Below are 19,928 nucleotides of genomic sequence, written 5' to 3' on the forward strand. Positions count from 1 at the left end.
CATCAGTGGACAATTTATCGCAGGAGTTTCTTTAAGATTAACGCTTGAACAAATGTACAAATATTGCGATTTGGTTTCTTGATTTTCTCAGCTTCAAAACGACAAAAACAAATTAACTTCCAAACTGTGCTTGATATACTTGTGAAAATATCAAACAGCCTTTTAATACGTGTAGCGCAGATCGCCATAGTTTGAAACCAGCTATCCAGACAATGAGGTACATCAAAATAGCTTCTGTTACAACAATTCTGAAGATTTTAATTCCATTTTCAACAGTTGCTGATTAAGCAGCTGCCGACAGAAAACACAACTTCTTTAGAGAATCACATACCATTTCAGTACCAGTATTAAACCCCTGTAGGCTGACAGTAAAATCTTTGGAACTCACCATTACCCATGGCTAACACTTGCATATTCTCAAACTCCAGAGTTGTATAAGCAGGGTCTAAGGCTGCAGTGTAATCTGGCAAGTCCATTTCTATCAGAGCTTTCGACAAACGCATTGTTACCAAAAACTCCAACAATCCCCCTTTTTCAGTGAACTTCTCTGAAGGTTGACGACCACTCTGCCAGACTTACATTGAGAGTGTCTCTCTATCAGCTATGATGTTTAACAAGCATCTTACTGAAATGAAGCACTAAGCTATATGCTGATGAGGGGTGGAGGGGTTTTCATGTTAATATTTAATCTCTTCTCCTATCTATACTTTTTTTTAAAGAAAGCACTGATTTCTGAAGCAGCTTATTATTTAATGACATGCAGTTTGCTGATCTCAGCTACTGTTTGCTTAATAATTGTTGGCAAAAGATGATTGGGCCGAGTACATATTATATCACTCTTTTCTTTCCACAGCCAATTCTAACTTCCATCTGCCATTGTTAAACAGTACACCAGTAAAAAGAAAGTGTAGTTTTCATGACTAACATAATATTATGGTGTATTATATATTTTATAGTTAAGTATAACTATATACTTAAGTATATCTTAAGACAAATCTGGAAACATAGTTTGCTCAGTGCTTTGTTAATGTGCAACAATATAATTTTAAACTACTAACAATCAAATTTCAGCAATGAACCAGCACTGTTGTACTAAAATGGTGCAGGTAAAATAAAACTGACCTAGCTGTTTATTGTTATTTTCTTGAATGTGAAAAGCTCCATACAAACTAGTGGTTGAATGAGCTGACTGAGTTTTCCAGGAATGGTTTTTGATGTTACAACTCTATTTCTTTTTACTTTCTTATGATGGAATGATGTTTCTCGAAATGCCCCTAACTATAAATTAGGATTTGTGATGGTTAAATCAGTACAAGATGTGGTATGGAACAGTGCCTTTAACTGCACATTCTCTCTCTTCTACAGTAATCATTAATGGCTCAATTTTAATTGGTCTTCTACTGGCTGTTTGCTTCTGGTAGCGACCTAAACAATCCCACCCACTGCTCACTGATTTGTGCTCTCTGTCTCCTTTTCCAACTTACAGTGGCTGCTTTCCGCTTCCTTCATTTGTCTGACTTGATCATTTTCTTGAAATGATATTTTTAAATCATGTATAGTGCCCCCCAAATGTATCTTTACCCTGCTGCAAATGCACATGCGCAGATCACACCCATCTTGGAAAACAGCGCGCGGGCCTAAACAAATCGGCTCCATACCCGGCGTCAAACAGTTTGCAATTGTCCCGGTCCCTTTCTAATAGTGGAAACCAGATCGCAGCCAGAAAGGGCAACAGGCCGGTTAGCATGTTTAAAGTGGCAATTAAATATGAATAGCTCATTCGATACCAGATTCTCCCAGCTCCCGGGACCTTCCGACCTGTGGAAAGTGCGAGAATGATGAGAATCACTGCAGGTCTCCACCAGCGGATACCAGACACGATGGCCATATCAGATGCTCAGAGGCCATTAAAGCCACCAGGTGGTCGGGGGCATGGCTGGGCAGTGCCCACTTGGCAGTGCCCACCTGCCACACTGGCAGTGCTCATCTGGCACACTGGCAGTGCCCCCTTACCCTTCAGACCTCCCCCCACACACAACCCCCCCCCCCGTTCCTCCCCCCCCCCCCCCCCCCCCCCACACACACACACACCGCCCTCCTCCATTGCACCCTCACTCAGCTTCCTTCAGGCCACATGCCTCGGCAGTGCCAAAGGTGCAGAGCCCCCTTGCATCCTGGCATTGACTGCCTTGGGCCCCAAGGTGGGGGGGGGGGGGAATCCAGGAGATAGGTCCAGTAGCCATTTGCCCCTCTGCTGCTGCCAGGTTGCAGGGAAAGGGTCCCTCAAGGGTCCTAGGGGTTGGGGGCAAGGGGTTGAGCTTGCCATTCTCCGCTGGGATGGGGGGATTGTGGCTGGTCTGCCCCTTCTAGCCCTGGCAGACCTGAAGATCACCCCTTGCATGGTAATTTCAGGCAGTCCTGTGATCAAGTTCTGCATTCCTGCCTGTCAGCTGGCCAGGTCACATTATCCTCTAGAACCCCGGGTCACTTGGCAGTGTTTCAAATCATTGAAACACTCCATTCTGCAACAGAGACATCCCTTTCTCCCTGTCAGAAGCTGCAGGTGAGAGCAGACCTCTTTGAAGTCCTCTGACAGAGAGGAGGGGTGGACACCCGAGAAATTAGGATCACCCCCAATTTCTTGGCTCTTGCGATTTTGTGAGAGCCGAATTTCTGGTGAAGTTAGCTTCTCGCCCATTTCTTTAAATATATTTAAATTTGAATTTCCATGTGTTTAGTGAGCCCGGTGCTCAACTGTCTGAGCTCACTTGCCTTCATGGCCTCGCTCGGAGATGTTATCTCTGGCGAGGAAAACACTGCTCCCCACAAACAGGGAACAGTCCTGTTGGCCTCACCAGTGGAACCAGAGTCCACTGAGGCCCCCCGGGGAGGCTAAGGACAAGGGAGGGTGCTCCTTGGGCAGTGCCAGCCTGGTAGTGCCACCCTGGCACTTTCACAGTGGCACCCTGGCACCTGGGAAATGTCCAATGGGCATATTGGAACTTCCCACTGGGGATTGCTCGGGGGTGGCTCCTATGCAGGGCAGGGCCATGGGGGCGGGGCCTATATGGGACCTAGCATGAAGGCGAGGGCCTGATTGGGGCCTGATCAGGAGGGAAGGGGGCTTGCTGCGTCTCTGCAATGGAATCAGATTGGGGGAGCTGCTGCCGGTCTGCAGTTGCAATTTTGATCGGGGGAGGGGAAGCCCGATTAGCCATGGAGGTGGGGAACGGGGCGTGGGCTGGATTCCTATGCATTGTGGGGCTCGTGATCGGTTGTGGACCCCTACGATTGTGGAGGGTGGGGAGAGCTGGTTGAGGCTCTCTATAGTGGCAGGGGCCTGACAACTATCTCTCTCTGTTAGAGCCCTGCAGTTAGTTGCTTTTGAGCATGTGCAGAATCAGAGGTCTGCACATGCGCAGTACCTCCCTCTATAGACTGGCTGGAGAATTACTCCCAGCCAGTTGCCTGCAGCAACTAGAAATGGTCTAATGGTCTAGACCATTTTTTCAGTGACTAAGTGCATAAGATTGGGTGTGAAAACTCACCTAAAAAAAGGGATCAGGAACTCTCCCATTTTCACGCTGGCTGGCCACTTATGCCGGAATTCTATCACCCGGCCCACCACGGAATCAGAGCAGGCGAGGGGTGGACAGCAGAAATGTCTGTTGACCTTGGGTGGGAATTTCCCATCTTGCTTGAGCGAGGCAGTACAATCCCGTCCTTAGAATTAATCTTGTAGAATTCCACCCAAGATGTCAATGTCACTTGCGGGGGCGGGGGATTGGGGGGGGGGGGGCGGTTTGGGGGGGTGGGGGTTGGTGGTGTGGGTTCCAGTCTGCCCAGTTGTGCACCAGCCCCAGTGTATGCACACAGCTTTGATCTGAAGTTGCTGAAGCTTCCCAGCAAGTAGAAATCAGTGAAACCCTCTCCATTGCACTTGAAACATTTGGTCAGTAACAAGTTCAACCTTGGAAAGATTCAGCTGCCAGCTCAATGGACTGCGATCAACCTCCAACCATCTGTGTTTATTTTTATTTCCCTTCATGGTTGACTATACTTCAAGTACCCCATTAATCTCGACCACAATGCAGACATAGTCTAATGCTGATTGACAGGCTGTGTTTCACTCCATTTTTGAAGTGGTTTGGCCTGAAGGGAGGCTGAGTGGGGGAGGCGGGCTGTCTAGGTGGTCTGAGGGGGAAGGGGCATCTGAGGGGTTCAGGTTGGGTCACACTCCTGCCTGCACGGTGTGTGGGTGGGGTGACCTGTGATTTGAGTGGTGGGGGGAGCAGAAACCAGCCCCTTTTTCCTGAGGGATTGGGGATGCTCCTCTGGACACTTGAGGTCCAGCACACATTGCCCTCGCTTGTTGGTAGAACATGTAAAGCCCACCCGGTGCCGTTCCTGCTGGCGGGTCGGATGAATGGCGGGAGGCTTGTGAAATTGCCCCTTAGTGTCAGGGAGACTAGTTAGGGTAAGTGCATGGGGTTCAGAGGATAGGGCCTGGGTGGGATTGTGGTCAGTACAGACTCGATGGGCCCAATGGCCTCCTTCTGCACTGTAGGATTCTATGATTCGAATGGCCTGTCAAATCCTCTAATGACATTCAAATTAGCGGGTTTGCATAATTATCAGGTTGCTACTTGCTCTGGGCAGGACCCCGATTGATTTGATTTGATTTATTATTGTCACATGTATTAGTATAGAGTGAAAAGTATTGTATATTGTTACACAGACAAAACATACCGTTCATAGAGAAGGAAAGAAGAGAGTGCAGAATGTAGTGTTACAGTCATCGCTAGGATGTAGAGAAAGCTCAACTTAATATGAGGTAGGTCCATTCAAATGTCTGACAGCAGCAGGGAAGAAGCCGTTCTTGACTCGGTTGGTACGTGACTTCAGACTTTTGTATCTTTTTCCCAACAGAAGATTGGGGCTGGTGGGGTAGCTTGGGTGAACCCTAAGAGCCCTCACACATGGCAGGAATGTCGATTTTCGACCGCGCTGCATTCACCGAGGCTTCAGAATTCCTGCCGGCTGTCTGAAGGGGTCAGACAGCCTGCAGGAATATTTTTCTGGGAAAATTCCACGCATGGTTACCAAAAGCTAGTGCAGGTCCCTGTTACACTTCAACCTACGAGTGCATTTGTCAACAGCAGCTGAGATTCTCATGATAGCCTCACTTCCAAACATCACAATGGGTTTCTCCATTAAGTAAAATAATCTCCATTGGAAGAATTTTATTTTTGCTTGATGCCTTAAAAGTTTGCAAGTCCGTTTTGGGCTTTTCTTAACGTCTGCATTCTCCGTTCATTCTCTAAAATAACAAGTTTGTGCACAAACTCAAAAATTCACCATGGACATCAAAAGGAAGCTTTCACTTCATCTTTTGAACAGTAGACTAGGAATATGCATCACACTCTGATTACAAAACGTGCTTGCTGCTTTTCATTTTCACTGATCTGCTCTGCAAGCTTACTGGCCCGGTGATGAAGATGAAAATTTCTTTCATTGAGGGAAAAATTGTGGCCGATAGATTTCAATGCAAGCAAATGTAAACTCATCTATTTCGGACCAAAGAAAGGTAGATCTAAATATATTTTTAAATGTTAACTAGTTTAGGGTAAGTGAAAGTTCAAAGAGATTTAATAGCTTATATACACTTATCACTAAAATGTAGTGGTCAGGTACAAAGGAAAACAAGAAGGCTAATAGAATGCTAGCCTTTATAATTAGAGGGATTGGATATGAAGGAAGGAAGTTTTGCTACAGTTATACAAAGCTCTGTTATACTGTGTACCGTTCTGATACAAAAGTCTGAGATCACGTCTCAGCTGACACAAGAACTGCTTTTACCCTGCTGTCATCAGACTTGTGAATGGACCAACCACATATTAAGTGGTTGACTCTCAACTGCCCTCTGAATTAGGGCAATTAGAGATGGGCAATAAATGCTGGCCCAGCCAGTGACGCCCATGTCGCATGAATGAATATTAAAAAAAGTTGATCTTTCTCTACAGCCTAGCTATGACTGTAACACTATATTCTGTACCCTCTCCTTTCCTTCTCTATGAATGGTATGCTTTGTCTGTATAGAGCGCAAAAAACAATACTTTTCACTGTATCCCAATATACGTGACAATAATAAATCAAATCGAATTACAGCACACCTGCCTTGGATGGAGTGCAGCACAGATTCATCAGAATATTACCAGGACTCCAAAAGAGTTATGCTTTGAGGAGAGATTATATAAACTAGGTTTGTACTCTCTGGAGTATAAACAGTTAAGTGGTGATTTGATTGAGATACTTGAAATTAATTAATAGGATTAGCAGAGAAAACTATTTTCTGCTAGTGGGTAAGTCTAGGGCAAGAGGTCATAACCTAATAATCAGGGTCAGGGGACACAAAGGATGGTAGAAATACAAAACATTATCCAGCAAAAAACAGTAGATGTGGGCCAGAGTTCTCCAATGTTGTACACCCCGCCACCGCTGCCGGTGGGACTGGAGAATTGCAGCCTCAGGCGAGGTTGGAGAATTCTGGCCGTTAGCTCAATTAATAATCTTAAATCTAAGTTTTATAGATTCTTGCTGAGAGAAGCAGATAAGTGGAGTTAGGATACAGATCAACCATTGAATTATGTTACAGGGTCAAGGGGATGAATGGCCGACTCCTCTTCCTGTATTCCTGGAGTTAACCAAGATAACCAAGGTTATTCATTTTGGAAGAAATAATAGTAAATTGGATTATTATCTAAATGGAAAGAAATTACAACATGCTGCTGTGCAGAGGGACCTGGGGGTCCTTGTGCATGAGACGCAAAAACCCACTCTGCAGGTGCAACAGGTGATCAAGAAGGCAAATGGGATGTTGGCCTATATTGCAAGGGGGATAGAATATAAAAGCAGAGATGTCTTGCTGCATCTGTACAGGGCATTGGTGAGGCCGCAGCTGGAATACTGTGTGCAGTATTGGTCCCCTTATTTGCGGAAGGATATATTGGCCTTGGAGGGAGTGCAGAGAAGGTTCACCAGGTTGATACCAGAGATGAGGGGTGTTGATTATGAGGAGAGACTGAGCAGATTGGGTTTGTATTCGTTGGAATTTAGAAGGCTGAGGGGGTATCTTATAGAGACCTATAAGATAATGAAGGGGCTGGATAGGGTAGAGGTGGAGAGATTCTTTCCACTTAGAAAGGAAACTAGAACTAGAGGGCACAGCCTCAAAATAAAGGGGGGTCGGTTTAGGACAGAGTTGAGGAGGAACTTCTGATCTTAGAGGGTGGTGAATCTCTGGAATTCTCTGCCCACTGAAGTGGTGGAGGCTACCTCGTTGAATATGTTTAAATCACGGGTAGATGGATTCCTGATAGGTAAGGGAATTAGGGGTTATAGGGATCAGGCGGGTAAGTGGAACTGATCCACTTCAGATCAGCCATGATCTTATTGAATGGTGGGGCAGGCTCGAGGGGCTAGATGGCCTACTCCTGCTCCTATTTCTTATGTTCTTATAAAATGATTCACATATAGTATTGGATTGTTCTCTAGAGTATTGTCTTAATAACAGCTGGTATACATGTATGCTGCAAGCACAGTCAAAAAACAAATTAACCATTAAATATTCTATGAAGTGTTGAAGTGAAACATGCATTGTTGCCTTGTTCAATTCTTCTCTCTCTCCCACTAAGTTAGTATTTATCTCCGGTTAGCCCCTGCCTAACATACAATTCAAAATTTGGTAAACGTATATTGTCGGATTTTACTGTCCCGCCTGCCACGGGAATCGGAGCAGGCGAGGAGCGGACAATGGAAACATCCGTTGACCTTGGGTGCGATTTTATGGTTTTGGGATGAGCGAGGCCATAAAATCCTGCCCTATATTTCAGTGAGGGCTTCATTTGTTTTTAACAACTTGCTTATTTCTGAAGCCTTTTTTTGTGCTGTTCTGAAAACCATCTCAGTTCTGCTCTGAGGTGAAACCAGGTGGCCTGGGTTGCTGGTAGTACTTGGATAACAACAGAGCCTTTTGGGACAGAGGTGGCCCTTACCTCAAGGCTTCTGAGTCGCGGTAGCATTTTCACCAGCTGAATTTCCAGTCATCTCTGTCAATTCCTATTTTAACTCCTGACATCTCGGGTACTCTGTTCTGGACAGAATTCTTTTTTTAGAAGTGTTGTCTTGGGCCGGGAGATCAGAGGGCAGCCTTCCAGCTGCCTTGCCCACTTTTCCAGCCAAGTTTTCAAGCACTTTGAAAAAAATAATGGGAGAGGTGGGACCCACAGCTGGAGGGGGTGGGGGTGGCGGTGGGGGGGGGGGGGGGGGGGGAGTGTGGAGGGGGGGGTGGGTCCTAATATGGGGGGATAATATGAGAAGGATAACACAACAGGGAAGCTCACTAATGATATTTAAATCTATGGTAATGGAGTTCCCGACCTTTCGTGACAGGAACCCCATTACATTATTTACGGAGAGCAGGGACAATATCAATGGGATAGCCTGCCGGTGTAAAAGCCCCTCAAGGGACGATTTTCTGACTGCGTTGCACCCAACGCAGATCACATTAGGGTGGCACGGGGTTGGAGAATCACGGGGGAGGGGCCTAGTGCATTTAACGCCGGCGCGATTCTCCCCTTGGGATTCTCCCAGCCATCATGCCCGGATGTAATCTGGTTCCTGCCCAGCGAGGGCAGGAATCCGATTTGCATATTTAAATCACAACTTAAATATGCTTAGTTGAATTCAAGTCGGATTGTCCCTGCTCCTGGGATTTCCCGACCCTTGGGCGCAGCGGAACCCGGCAAGAGTCATTCCTGTTCTCCATAAATGGAGACTAGGGATGGGATTTTCCGGCTGCGCTCACCCCAAGGCTGGAAATTCCCACCTGACTTTTGCAAGGTCCGCTCCCACCCGCTACGATTCCCGTGACGGGCGGGACAGAAAATTCTGTCTCAGGTGTGATGGCCACGTTGGGAGGGGTGGGAGTGCTCGGTGGCCATTGAAACCCCTAAGTGGTTGTGGTCAGGGACAGTGCAAAGTTATCAACACCACCTGACACCCTGGCAGTGCCAACCTGGAAATGCCAACTTGCACCCTGGCACTGGCAGGATGTCACTGCCAGATGGGCACTGCCAGGATAGCACTGCTGGGGGATAGCGCCAGGGTTCCAGGGGAAGTGTCAAGGGGGTGGGTCCTCAGAGGGGTGGAGCCTGAGCAAGGGTAATAAAGGGGATGCATGAAAGGGGGGCATTACGGGGGACCTACTAGAAGGGCCCCAAAGCCTCAATGCCAGCACAATATCTTGGGGAGGGGTTAGAGAAACATGCCTTCAATGAGGGATGGGGGGAAAGGAGGGAGTCTTCAATTTCACTTTGAGTTTGAGATGCCCTTTTAAAACAGTACTCGATCTTTGTGAATCCAGGCTTGTTGGTGTGTTTAGGCCCTACCCCTCTCAGAACTGGTTCAAAACTCACCCCTCTCCCAAAATATGACTAACAGGAAGGTCAACAATCTGAATTGCGCTGGACATGCTGGCGTGAATTGCGCTGGTTTTCTCACCCAAAATGAAACTTCGGAATGTTCCATCCTCTGCGTCTCACCCAGTGAAAATCTTTCCTCAGAACTGTTTACATTCTTTGTAGATTTCTCTGGATGCATAATCCAGGCTGTCACTCCAGTGCGGAACTGAGCTACTGTTGCACTGTTGGAGATGCCACCACTCATTTAAGATGTTAAAACTCTGTCTGCTCTCTCAGGCGGATGTAAGAAATCCCATGGTAGTACTTCAAAGAAGAACAGAGGAGTTCTCCTTGGTGTCTAGCTCATATTTAACAACATACAATTTAAGAACAGGAGGAGGCCATTCGACCCCTTAAACCTGTTCCACCATTTGATAAGATCATGGCTGATCTGAATGTGGCCTCCACTGCATTTTCCTGTCTGCTACCCATAACCCTTGTCAATCAAAGATCTAACTCACCCTTGAACAGCCTCCACTGCCTTCTGGGAAGAAAATTGCACAGGTTAACAATCCTCTGAGAGAAAAAAAATCCCCTATCTCTGTCCAAAGCAGGAGACCCTTTACTTTTAAACTCTGTCCCCTCGTTCTAGTCTAGCCCATAAGTGGAAACATACTTCCAACATCCACCCTGTCAAGTCCCCTCTTATATGTTTCAATAAGGTCACCTCTCAATCCTCTAAACTCCAATGGGTATAGCTCCAACCTGTTCAACTTTTCCTCTTAAGATAACCCTTTCATCCCAGGAATAGGTTGAGTGAATGTTCTCTGAACTGCTTCTAATGCAATTTTAGCCTTTCTTAAGTAAGGAGACCAAAACTGTACACACAACTCCAATGTGGTCTCCCTAAAGCCCTTACAGCTGCAGCAAAACATCTCTAGTTTTATATTCCATTCCCCTTGCAATAAACTTTCAACATTTTCAAAAACACTTGCTGTCCCTGCATGCTAACTTCATGTGATTAATGTAGCACGTCAGCACCCAAATCCCTCTGCACCACTGAAGTCTCTAATTCTTCTCCATTTAAATAACATGCTGCTTTCCACTTCTGTCAAAGTGGACAAGTTCATTCTTTCCCACATTATGCTTTTTTTCTTGCTCACTTAACCTATAAACCTCTAACTCTCCTTCCTCCTTTAAAACACCCCTTAAAGCTTAACTCACAGTGCCCAATTATCTCTCTATATGCCTCAGTATTTGATAATGTTCCTATGAAATTCGTTGGGACACTAACTTTCATCAAGATGCAATATAAAATTAAGCTGTTTTGGAGTTTAGGTGGCTGAAGACATGGCTATCAATGAAGGTGCAAAGGGAGGCTATGTTTAGTGGAAAAGAAGAGCGGGGAGGAGTTGTAATTCTGAATGAAGGCTGAGAGATTGAGAGAGAGGAGTGAGGCCAGGCAAGAAGGGATGAGAATTTTATACCTGAGGAGATTGGGAGAAAATGAAAAGTCACAAAGTGCAAGTGAGGAAAGCAGCCATTGCTAGTTAAAGCTAATTGCTCGAAAAATAACTTCAAGGGGGATTGAATAAATAAATGAAGAAAGACTCCAAGCCTCTGCAAGGAGAACTGCCATTCACTTTTCAGCCTGAGAATTTCCACAACTTGCTGAAAATCTGTTTTTGCATGAAAAGGATTTCCTCCTCTGCATTTGCAGAATTGCAACATTTTTGATGACTCACGCCACCCTATCTGTTTGACTAAGAAAACCTACAGAATCCACTTAACCATCCTTATGTTTGTTGTCTAGAGATTTTTCTCTTTTGATGTGTTCAGCGTGATAAACTATGGGCTTCGGTGGGGACTGAGTGGAGGTCATCTTGCATTCATCCATAGATAAAAACTTGAATGTTTGACAAACAATATTATTTTCATTTCTTACAGTTTATGCGCCTTTTGAAACCTCAGCAAAAGAATTACATGATGACTTCTATTCATTTAAACAATATTTTTGAACTATGTTAATGATTTATCTATGTGCTCGTCTTCGCCATTCAACAAATAAACAGCACTGTATGAACCTACCTAGATCCAAAACAGTCTGTGGACATTTTAATCTGCATTTGTACAGTGTTCCCAGCAAGCAAGATAAGCATTTCTGTTTGAAATAGCATGCGTTTTCTTTTATGACTTAATAAGTGACAGGTTTAACATGATAGTATCCTCATGGGCAATGATCAACTTTGTACAAGCTCATATATATCCTTCTCCTACTGAGACAGATATATTGGTATCTATTATTTAACATCCACTTACAGAAATGTACAGTGGAATCTCCTTATTACAAACCTCTGGTATACATGTTACATACAATATTGGTGTTAAGCTACTGTCAGTTCTCAGAGCTTTATAAAACATACACATTTATCCTTTTGCACTACAACCTTTCTCTCTTTTCAGGCAACGTGCCTGTGTATCTCCCTCTTATTCACATGAGTATAGAAGTACAAAAATAATTTAGGCATTCAGCTATTTTACTAAATACTGAGGAAATACAGTAGTGGACTAACCTTTTTTATTATTAATTCATCAGATAAGGGCGTCGCTGGCTGAGCCAGCACCTATTGCCCAACCCTAATTGCCCTTGAACTCAATAGCCTGCTCGGACATTTGAGATGATATTGATACAAAGGACACTTCCATATTGGATCTTGTGCACTGCAAAAGGAATGGAATTTTCCCATCCTGAGAGTAAGTCCTGTGGTGGGGCAGGAATGTGGAATATTTCTCGCTGCGGAGGCCAGTGGGAAAACATACCAAATCTTCTGGCCCTTATCCCATTAATTATGTAACCAGGGGTTTTGCACTGTATTCTGTAGCAGGGCAGAGCTGACGGCACATTGTATCTGAGCGCCATATTGAAAATGTGCCCAACATCACTGAGCCACTGTGGAAGAAAGAAGATGGACTGCCTGAAAAAGCAGCTGGATTGTCAGGAACATTTTGAGACTGAAGAATGGGCCGCTCCAGGACACGGAATCTGAATCTATCTGTAGACGTTCCTCTTACCTACTGCTGTAATGTTCTGGGGTTCAGGGTTGCCGGCGATCTCCTTCCAAAACTTTGGAGGCAGCCCCAGGCATTGTTCAGATGAGTCCCAACATCTACATGCTGTGTTGTATCAGACATGTTTTGCACTGACGTGTTTTCCTGCCAGCATTGTGGTGGATCAGGCATGGGTGGAAGACTCTGGTCAGGCCTTTATCTCATTAGTGGGATGTAAATCAGTTTTACGCTGACCCCCAGCAGGTTTTCTGATCTACTACGGTGGGCACCAGCGGAAGATCCCACGGGAAATTCATGCCAACATGAGACCAATTTCCGAGCTGACCTCTCCCCCTAAGGATCCACCCTTGAACCCGCCAGCAGGGCCATGGGAGTATTCCGCCCTTGGTTTAGTGAATCTTACTTAAATGCCATTGGAAAGCACACATGTTCTACCTCTACATTGCACTAATTTCCAAACTAAGTAGGGTCGATTTGCACTGGCTTTTACCTGGACCTGACCAAATAGGAACAGTAGTCATTTTGCCCCATTAATTCGGGTTACAATGTCTGAAGCCTCTGCCCGGTTTTCCAATCAGTGTTCTTATAATAATTGGGCATCCATTTTCACTTCCATATCTTACACCTCCACCTGCAAGTAAACTGTGGAATGCAGCTTGACATATTTTATTTCACTTTAGACTTAGTCCAAGGAATGAAGTTACACTGTGAGAACCAGATGGATTTGACCCTCTGTATTACCATTTATAGTAGAACCTCAAAGGTTTGCTCATGTTGAGCTACAGGATATTAATATATGGGCGGCACGGTGGCACAGTGGTTAGCACTGCTGCGTCACAGCGGTTAGCACTGCTGCGTCACAGCGCCAGGGACCTGGGTTCAATTCTGGCCTCGGGTCACAGTCTGTGTGGAGTTTGCATGTTCTCCCAGTGCCTGCATGGGTTTCCTCTGGGTGCTCCAGTTTCCTCCCACAATCCAAAGATGTGCTGGTTAGGTTGATTGGCCATGCTGAATTGCCCGTTAATGTCAGGGAGATTAGGAGGGTAAATCTGTGGGGTTACAGGGGTAGGATCTGGGTGGGATTGTTGTTGGTGCAGGCTCGATGGGCCAAATGGCCTCCCTCTGCACTGAAGATTCTATGATCTGAAATATCTGTCCTTGAGACTGTCATTTTTTTAATGATTAAGCATTTAACTTCCAAAAAATATAACTGCATTTTATATATATTTCAATTTACAAAAAAACTTTATGCTTCAGGAGTGCGCATGGATTAATAAAGGATAATTTGTGATTAAAAAGGAAGAAGAAATATAGTAATTTGAAGGCACAATCAACCTATATATAGTATTATTGGATTGACTGATGGATTCTAACTTTGACTTTGTTACCTGGGTTCTATTGTGGTTTGAATGTGTCCTTCTGCTGTAGTTAAACCAAGATGAGTGTGAGAAAAGATTAGCAAGTAGCATAAAGAGAGCTCTTATGTCTTTTATAACACCGAAATAGTAAAAGGATAGCCAAAGGAAGGAGCTGATTAAGGACTGAAATAATTGTTTTGGAGGCAGAGGACATGGCTAAAGTATGAAACATAGAAACTGGAAGCAGGGGTAGGCCATTCGGCCCTTCGAGCCTGCTCCGCCATTCATTATGATCATGGCTGATCATCAAATTCAATATCCTGATTCCCCCTTCCCCTTCTATCCCTTGATTCCTTTAGCCCCTAGAGCTATATCTAATTCCTTCTTGAAATTGGACAAGGTTTTGACTTCAACTACTTCACACATTCACCAGCCTCTGGGTGAAGAAATTTCTCCTCACCTCAGTTCTAAAAGATTTACAACTTATCCTCAAACTATGGCTCCCAATTCTGGACTCCCCCACCAATGGGAACATTCTTTCTGAATCTACCCTGTCTAACCCTGTTAGAATTTTATAAGTTTATATGAGATCCTCTCTCACTCTTCTAAATTCCAATGAATATAATGCTAACCGATTTAGTCTCTCCTCGTATGACAGATCTGTCATCCCAAGAATCAGCCGAGTAAATCTTCACTGTACTCCCTCTATAGCAAGGACAGCCTTCCTCAGATAAGGACATCAAAACTGCACACAATACTCCAGGTTTGGCCTCACCAACCCCTGTACAATTGCAGTGAAACATCCCTATCCCTATACTCAATACTCTCGCTATGAAAGCCAACATACCATTTGCCTTCTTTACTGCCTGTTGTAGCTGCGCGCTTACTTTCAGCGACTGATGCACGAGGACACCAAGGTCTCGCTGAGTATCCACCTGTGTCAATTTACAGCCATTCAAGTAATCACTTATAAACACTTTGCATGTGTCTTCACAAAAGAAGAGGACACTGCCAGCATCACGGTAAAGGAAAAGGGCACAAAGTAATTGGATGGGTTAACAATCGTTAAGGAAGAGGTAGCTAAAAGGTTGGCAGTGCCCAAAATTGAAAAGGATTCCAGTTGCTGAAAGAGATAAGGGTGCCAAGAGGAGAGGACTGGAAGGTTGACAAATCAAAATGTACTATTTAATCCAAATATTTACTGCATTTTTGTCTCAATAAATTCTGATGCAACCACATCATTTGGTGAAGTTCACAGACTTCAATTAAAACACTCTTAAATTAACTAGTTATATTGAGAGGAGTGGACTGGAAGGTTGGGAAGGTTATATCCCTGTGGAGTGGAATAAATTTGGGAACTATTGACCAATTGCCGGTGCAGAGGAAATGTTTACATATTATAACCCAGAATAGCATTCATTGTCATTGAATAGAATTGGGGTAATAAGTGAAACCAACATGGATTTGTTAAAGGGAAATTATGCCTGGCAAACTTGATTTGAATTCTTTAATACAATAATGGAAATGGTTGATTAAGCTAGAAAAGTTAGATTCTCGCTTGATCGAGATGGCCATTGCCTGGCATTTGTGTGGTGCAAATGTTACTTGTCACTTGTCAGCCCAAGCTAGTTAGTTATGTTTTGATTAGTTATGATTAGATTTCAAAATTATAAAGGATTTTGATAGAAAGGGAGAAAGTGTTCCCACTGGCAGGAGGGCGCGATAAGCAAAAGAGTCAGAAGAAGATAATTAGCGAAAGAACCAGAAGGGAGATGAGGAGAACGTATTTGTTGCAATTAGTTATTCTGATCTCAAATTCATTGTCTGAAAGCATGCTGGAAGCAGGTTCAATTGTAACTTCAAAAAGAATATTTGTTATATATTTGGGGGAAGAAAATGCAGGGGCATGGGGAAAGAGCAAGGGTCTGGGACTAATTGAATTGCTCTTTCAAGCTTTGTTCTGTGTGCTTTTTACATCTGATACAGAAAAAACAGCAACTCTCTGATTTGTACAGATTCAGTGAACAAAACGTTAACTGCTGAACACATCAGGAAGGAGCGCTGCATTGTTGAAGCTGCTGCCCCTCAGATGAGAGTTAAACTGAAGACAAGTTTGGAAATCAGGGGCAAGTTTGGAGATCAGGAAGATTGGTGGTTATACTTAATAATGGAGACCACCAAAACAATAATTTGGATTAATATAGTGCATTTACATATAAATATTTTCCAATAGGTGTAAACAGACAAAAATGGATGCTGAGCCAAAGGATAAGATGATAAGATAGTCGGGGGGCGGGGGGGAGGGGGTGGAGTGGGGGGGTAGGGGTGGTGTTAGTTGTCCATAAATTTGGTCAAAGAGATTAATTTTAAGGCACTTCCCAAAGGAGGAAAAAGAAAGGTGAGCTCAGGTGAATGCCATCTCACTGTGGTTTTTAAGACAGGTGAGAAAGCGATAGAATTCCCTTGCTAATCCTACTCAACTTTGAAAATTACCAAACCCTGGAAAAAATACCTATTTGATGTGTGTGAAGTAACATGGATTTTCAATTTTTCTTTGGGCTCCTGCCACTATTTCCTATCTTGAGGTGGAGACTACTCGAAAAACCAAACACAACTTTCCTGAGTTTACAGTGCTCTAAAAATTCCAACAGGTCGAAATTAACTCTTAGAGAATACATTGTATGAAAAGAGGTGAGATAGACGAATGTAATTCATTCCAAGAAAAGTATTGAGGTTGGTTTTCACCTTTGGCAGGGGTGCAATATTGGTGCTGGATCAACCGTCATTCTGTTTAATTTCATTGGAAAGAAAAATTGGTGGTGATTAGTTTTTCACCCCAGCTGAAATTGAAAGTTATACTCCCATTGTTTTATATAATATTTTGCCGAACAAACAGTTTCTGAACATCATGAAGTCCAATATCCATTATGGCTGCGAAGACAATATAAGATCATAGAAATCTAGGTTGTAACACAGCTTGGTATGGCTCCTGCTCTGCCCAAAACCGCAAGGAACTACATAAAGTCGTGAATGTAGCCCAATCCATCACGTGAACCAGCCTCCCATCCATTGACTCTGTCTACACTTCCCGCTGCCTCGGCAAAGCAGCCAGCATAATTAAGGACCCCACGCACCCCGGACATTCTCTCTTCCACCTTCTTCCTTCGGGAAAAAGATACAAAAGTCTGAGGTCACGTACCAACCGATTCAAGAACAGCTTCTTCCCTGCTGCTGTCAGACTTCTGAATGGACTTACCTTGCATTATGTTGATCTTTCTCTACATCCTAGCTATGACTGTAACATTACATTCTGCACTCTCTCATTTCCTTCTCTATGAACGACATGTTTTGTCTGTATAGTGTGCAAGAAACAATACTTTTCACTGTATGTTAATACAAGTGACAATAATAAATCAAATCAAATAAAAATCTTTTGAAAGTGAAAGCAGTTTTTACAGAATGTATTGTTGGGACAGAGATAACAACATTGATGATGGGAATTTTTTCTCCTTGGCAAGTAAGGCCAATGGGAAGAATATTTTGTAATAGTGACACAGGAAGTCTACTTTGCTACTAAATATGTATTTGTTTTGCTTGAATGTTAATAATCACTATTTCCCTGTCATATTTATTAGGTGAAAAGTCAGCTATTGACACCTGGGAAAACTTGTTCTTAAAAACTAGCATTCCTTCATATCATGGAGCAATGCAAATAAAATTCTGATTACAAGGCTTTATTGCTCTTTCTATAAGTAGTAACTTTGCAGCTTGTGAAAATATATGAATACGCTGCCAGCTACGGGGGGTACTGACCTCTTAAAAAACATTTTACTGTCAACCAGCATGCAGTTCAGTCTTAAAGTTGTGACTATATTGGATTTGTGCCTGCCACTCCCATAGTATTGCAACTATTTTTAGGTGTTGTAGTGCAGCAGAACAATGATGGCCACAGTAATTTTGTTACGCACGATTGCCTCAACAAAGATCAAGACACTTGGACAAGTTACATTTACTGTTTACTTAAACCCCTGACCCGCCCACCACCATCAACCAGCCTCTTAGAGGTTGCTCATGATTTGAAGGATTGGAGTGAATTAGATCAAATTATCAGTTCCAATACAAGGCAGTACCTGAAATATTTTGCGTATAATGAAAAAGAGACCTTGCTGAAAAAGTAGAAGCAAGCCAATCATCTGGAAGGGGCAGACATGGCCCAAGGCGGCATGGTGGCACAGTGATTAGCACTGCGGCCTCACAGCGCCAGGGACCCGGGTTTAAATCCAGGTCACTGTCAGGTGGGGTTTGCGCATTTTCCCCATGTCTGCGTGGGTTTCCTCTGGGTGCTCCGGTTTCCTCCCGCAGTCCAAAGATGTGCGGGTTAGGTTGATTGGCCATGCTAAATTAATCCTTGTGTCAGGGGGATTAGCAGGGTAAATATGAGGGGTTAAGGGAATAGGGCCTGGGTGGGATTCTGGTTGGTGCAGACTCGATGGGCTGAATGGCCTCCTTCTGCACTATAAGGATTCTATGATTCAATTCTATAAGATCACTACCTTCTCCAGTTTGCTAGCTGTGAAACAGAGAAAACTAGGCATGTTTTTCTTTTCAAATGATTGACGTGTACCTTTCCACTACATTCAGTTTTTGTTACACAGGACAGAATTTCCAATCTGGCTCAAGCAAGCTTCTAAGATATTAGCATTAGCCTAAGAGTTAAGCACCAAATATGCTGGATTTTGTGGGCCAAATTCCATTTAAATGCTGTCAGCAAACTTACACTCCATCTTGGACAAGAGCTCGGAACTCATCAAAATAAAGGTGTGAGTTCCGATGATTGTTTACAGGATGATGGGTAAATTTTAATGAAAGCGCTTATTTAAAGAGAAATAGCTGCATTTCAGGATAACCATATTAGAAATTATCACGAAAAGACTCTTTGGTTGATACACTTGTAACCAATGGCCAGCAAAATAAATGAAACAGGAAACCAAGGGTGGAGTTTTCCCTTCCAGGACTTCATTCCGTCGCGGGGACAGGGAGTATTTCAAGGAGATATTTGTGGAGGCTGGTGGGAATTCACGCCGTATCGTGTGGCCTCATTAAATATGTGTTGTGGGTTTTTCCAATGTTTCGCACAGCAGGGTTGACCTAATGGTTCATGCCCTGCCATCATACCTGGGCACTATTTTTAAAGGACATCCAGATATAACCGACCCACCGTTGAAGAGAGAAAGTGGGCCTCCTGAAGAAAGAAAATAGATTCTCAGGAACTATGCTGAGGCCGGAGGATGGACCACCTCAAAGACACGAAGCTGGAACATCCACCTGATAGATCCTCCCCTCATCCACTGCTGCGTGTTCCAGGATCCACAGTCACTGGAGGCATCCATCCTGAACTCTGGTCCCAGGCCTGCTTCAGGTAAGTGACGATATCTGCATGCCGCGCTGGTCCGGATTTGTTCTGGACCAGTAAGGTTTCCCATTAGCGTTGTCGATGATCGGGCATGGGTGGGGGGAGAGAGGGGGGCGTGCTGCGAGCGGGTTGGTGACTGGAGAATCCGTTCATGTCTTCATCTGCATCCCATGCATCCCAGTAGTGAGATGCAAATAGGTTTCATGCTGAATTGTCGTGGGAATTGCAACCTACCACTATGGAAAATCTGACCATTGTTTTATGCTGGTGTGAAGCCCAATTTTTGAGCTACCGTTGCATTGCTGCCCTCCCCGCCTTTCCACCCACCATTAAACCCACCGTGGGCACGGAAACGTTCTGCCCCAAGCCTTTGGCCACAGGATGGAGCAACACAACATTCCAAAAGCTAGTGATCAAAATGGAGGTGGCAGTGGCCAGAAACTATAGGTCAGAATGCTTGGACAGTGGCAGAGGAAGTGGGCTTCAGAGTGCCAATAGTGATATGATTCTTAATGGCTCATGTTAGCTACAATTCTCCATCCAGTACATAGCACATCTACGCAAATGATTATCTGTTAACCTGGAGCCTGTGCATTTGGTTTTGCATGGCCACTGGTAGGTGAATTA

At 44.2% G+C, this 19,928-nt stretch overlaps 1 protein-coding gene across 5 annotated transcripts in view; it reads right to left on the reverse strand.

Annotated features, from left to right (window-relative positions):
- hnf4a (hepatocyte nuclear factor 4, alpha) overlaps positions 1–19,928 on the reverse strand; it is a 175,819-nt gene that overhangs the window by 82,038 nt on the left and 73,853 nt on the right. The window contains exon 1 of one of the 5 annotated variants that reach the window (XM_078236504.1): positions 580–641. The exons of 2 other annotated variants lie outside the window; for them this stretch is intronic. Coding sequence is in view for 2 of the 3 variants with exons in the window: in XM_078236503.1 (XP_078092629.1) it covers positions 389–503 (115 nt within the window). In the remaining variant the exon portion in view is untranslated. Of the gene's footprint in view, positions 1–388; positions 642–19,928 lie in introns of those variants that run through there. 2 more of the 5 variants (XM_078236503.1, XM_078236501.1) reach the window with 2 other exon arrangements.

Source organism: Mustelus asterias, chromosome 20 (assembly GCF_964213995.1).
Source record: "Mustelus asterias chromosome 20, sMusAst1.hap1.1, whole genome shotgun sequence".
Lineage (NCBI taxonomy): Eukaryota > Metazoa > Chordata > Chondrichthyes > Carcharhiniformes > Triakidae > Mustelus > Mustelus asterias.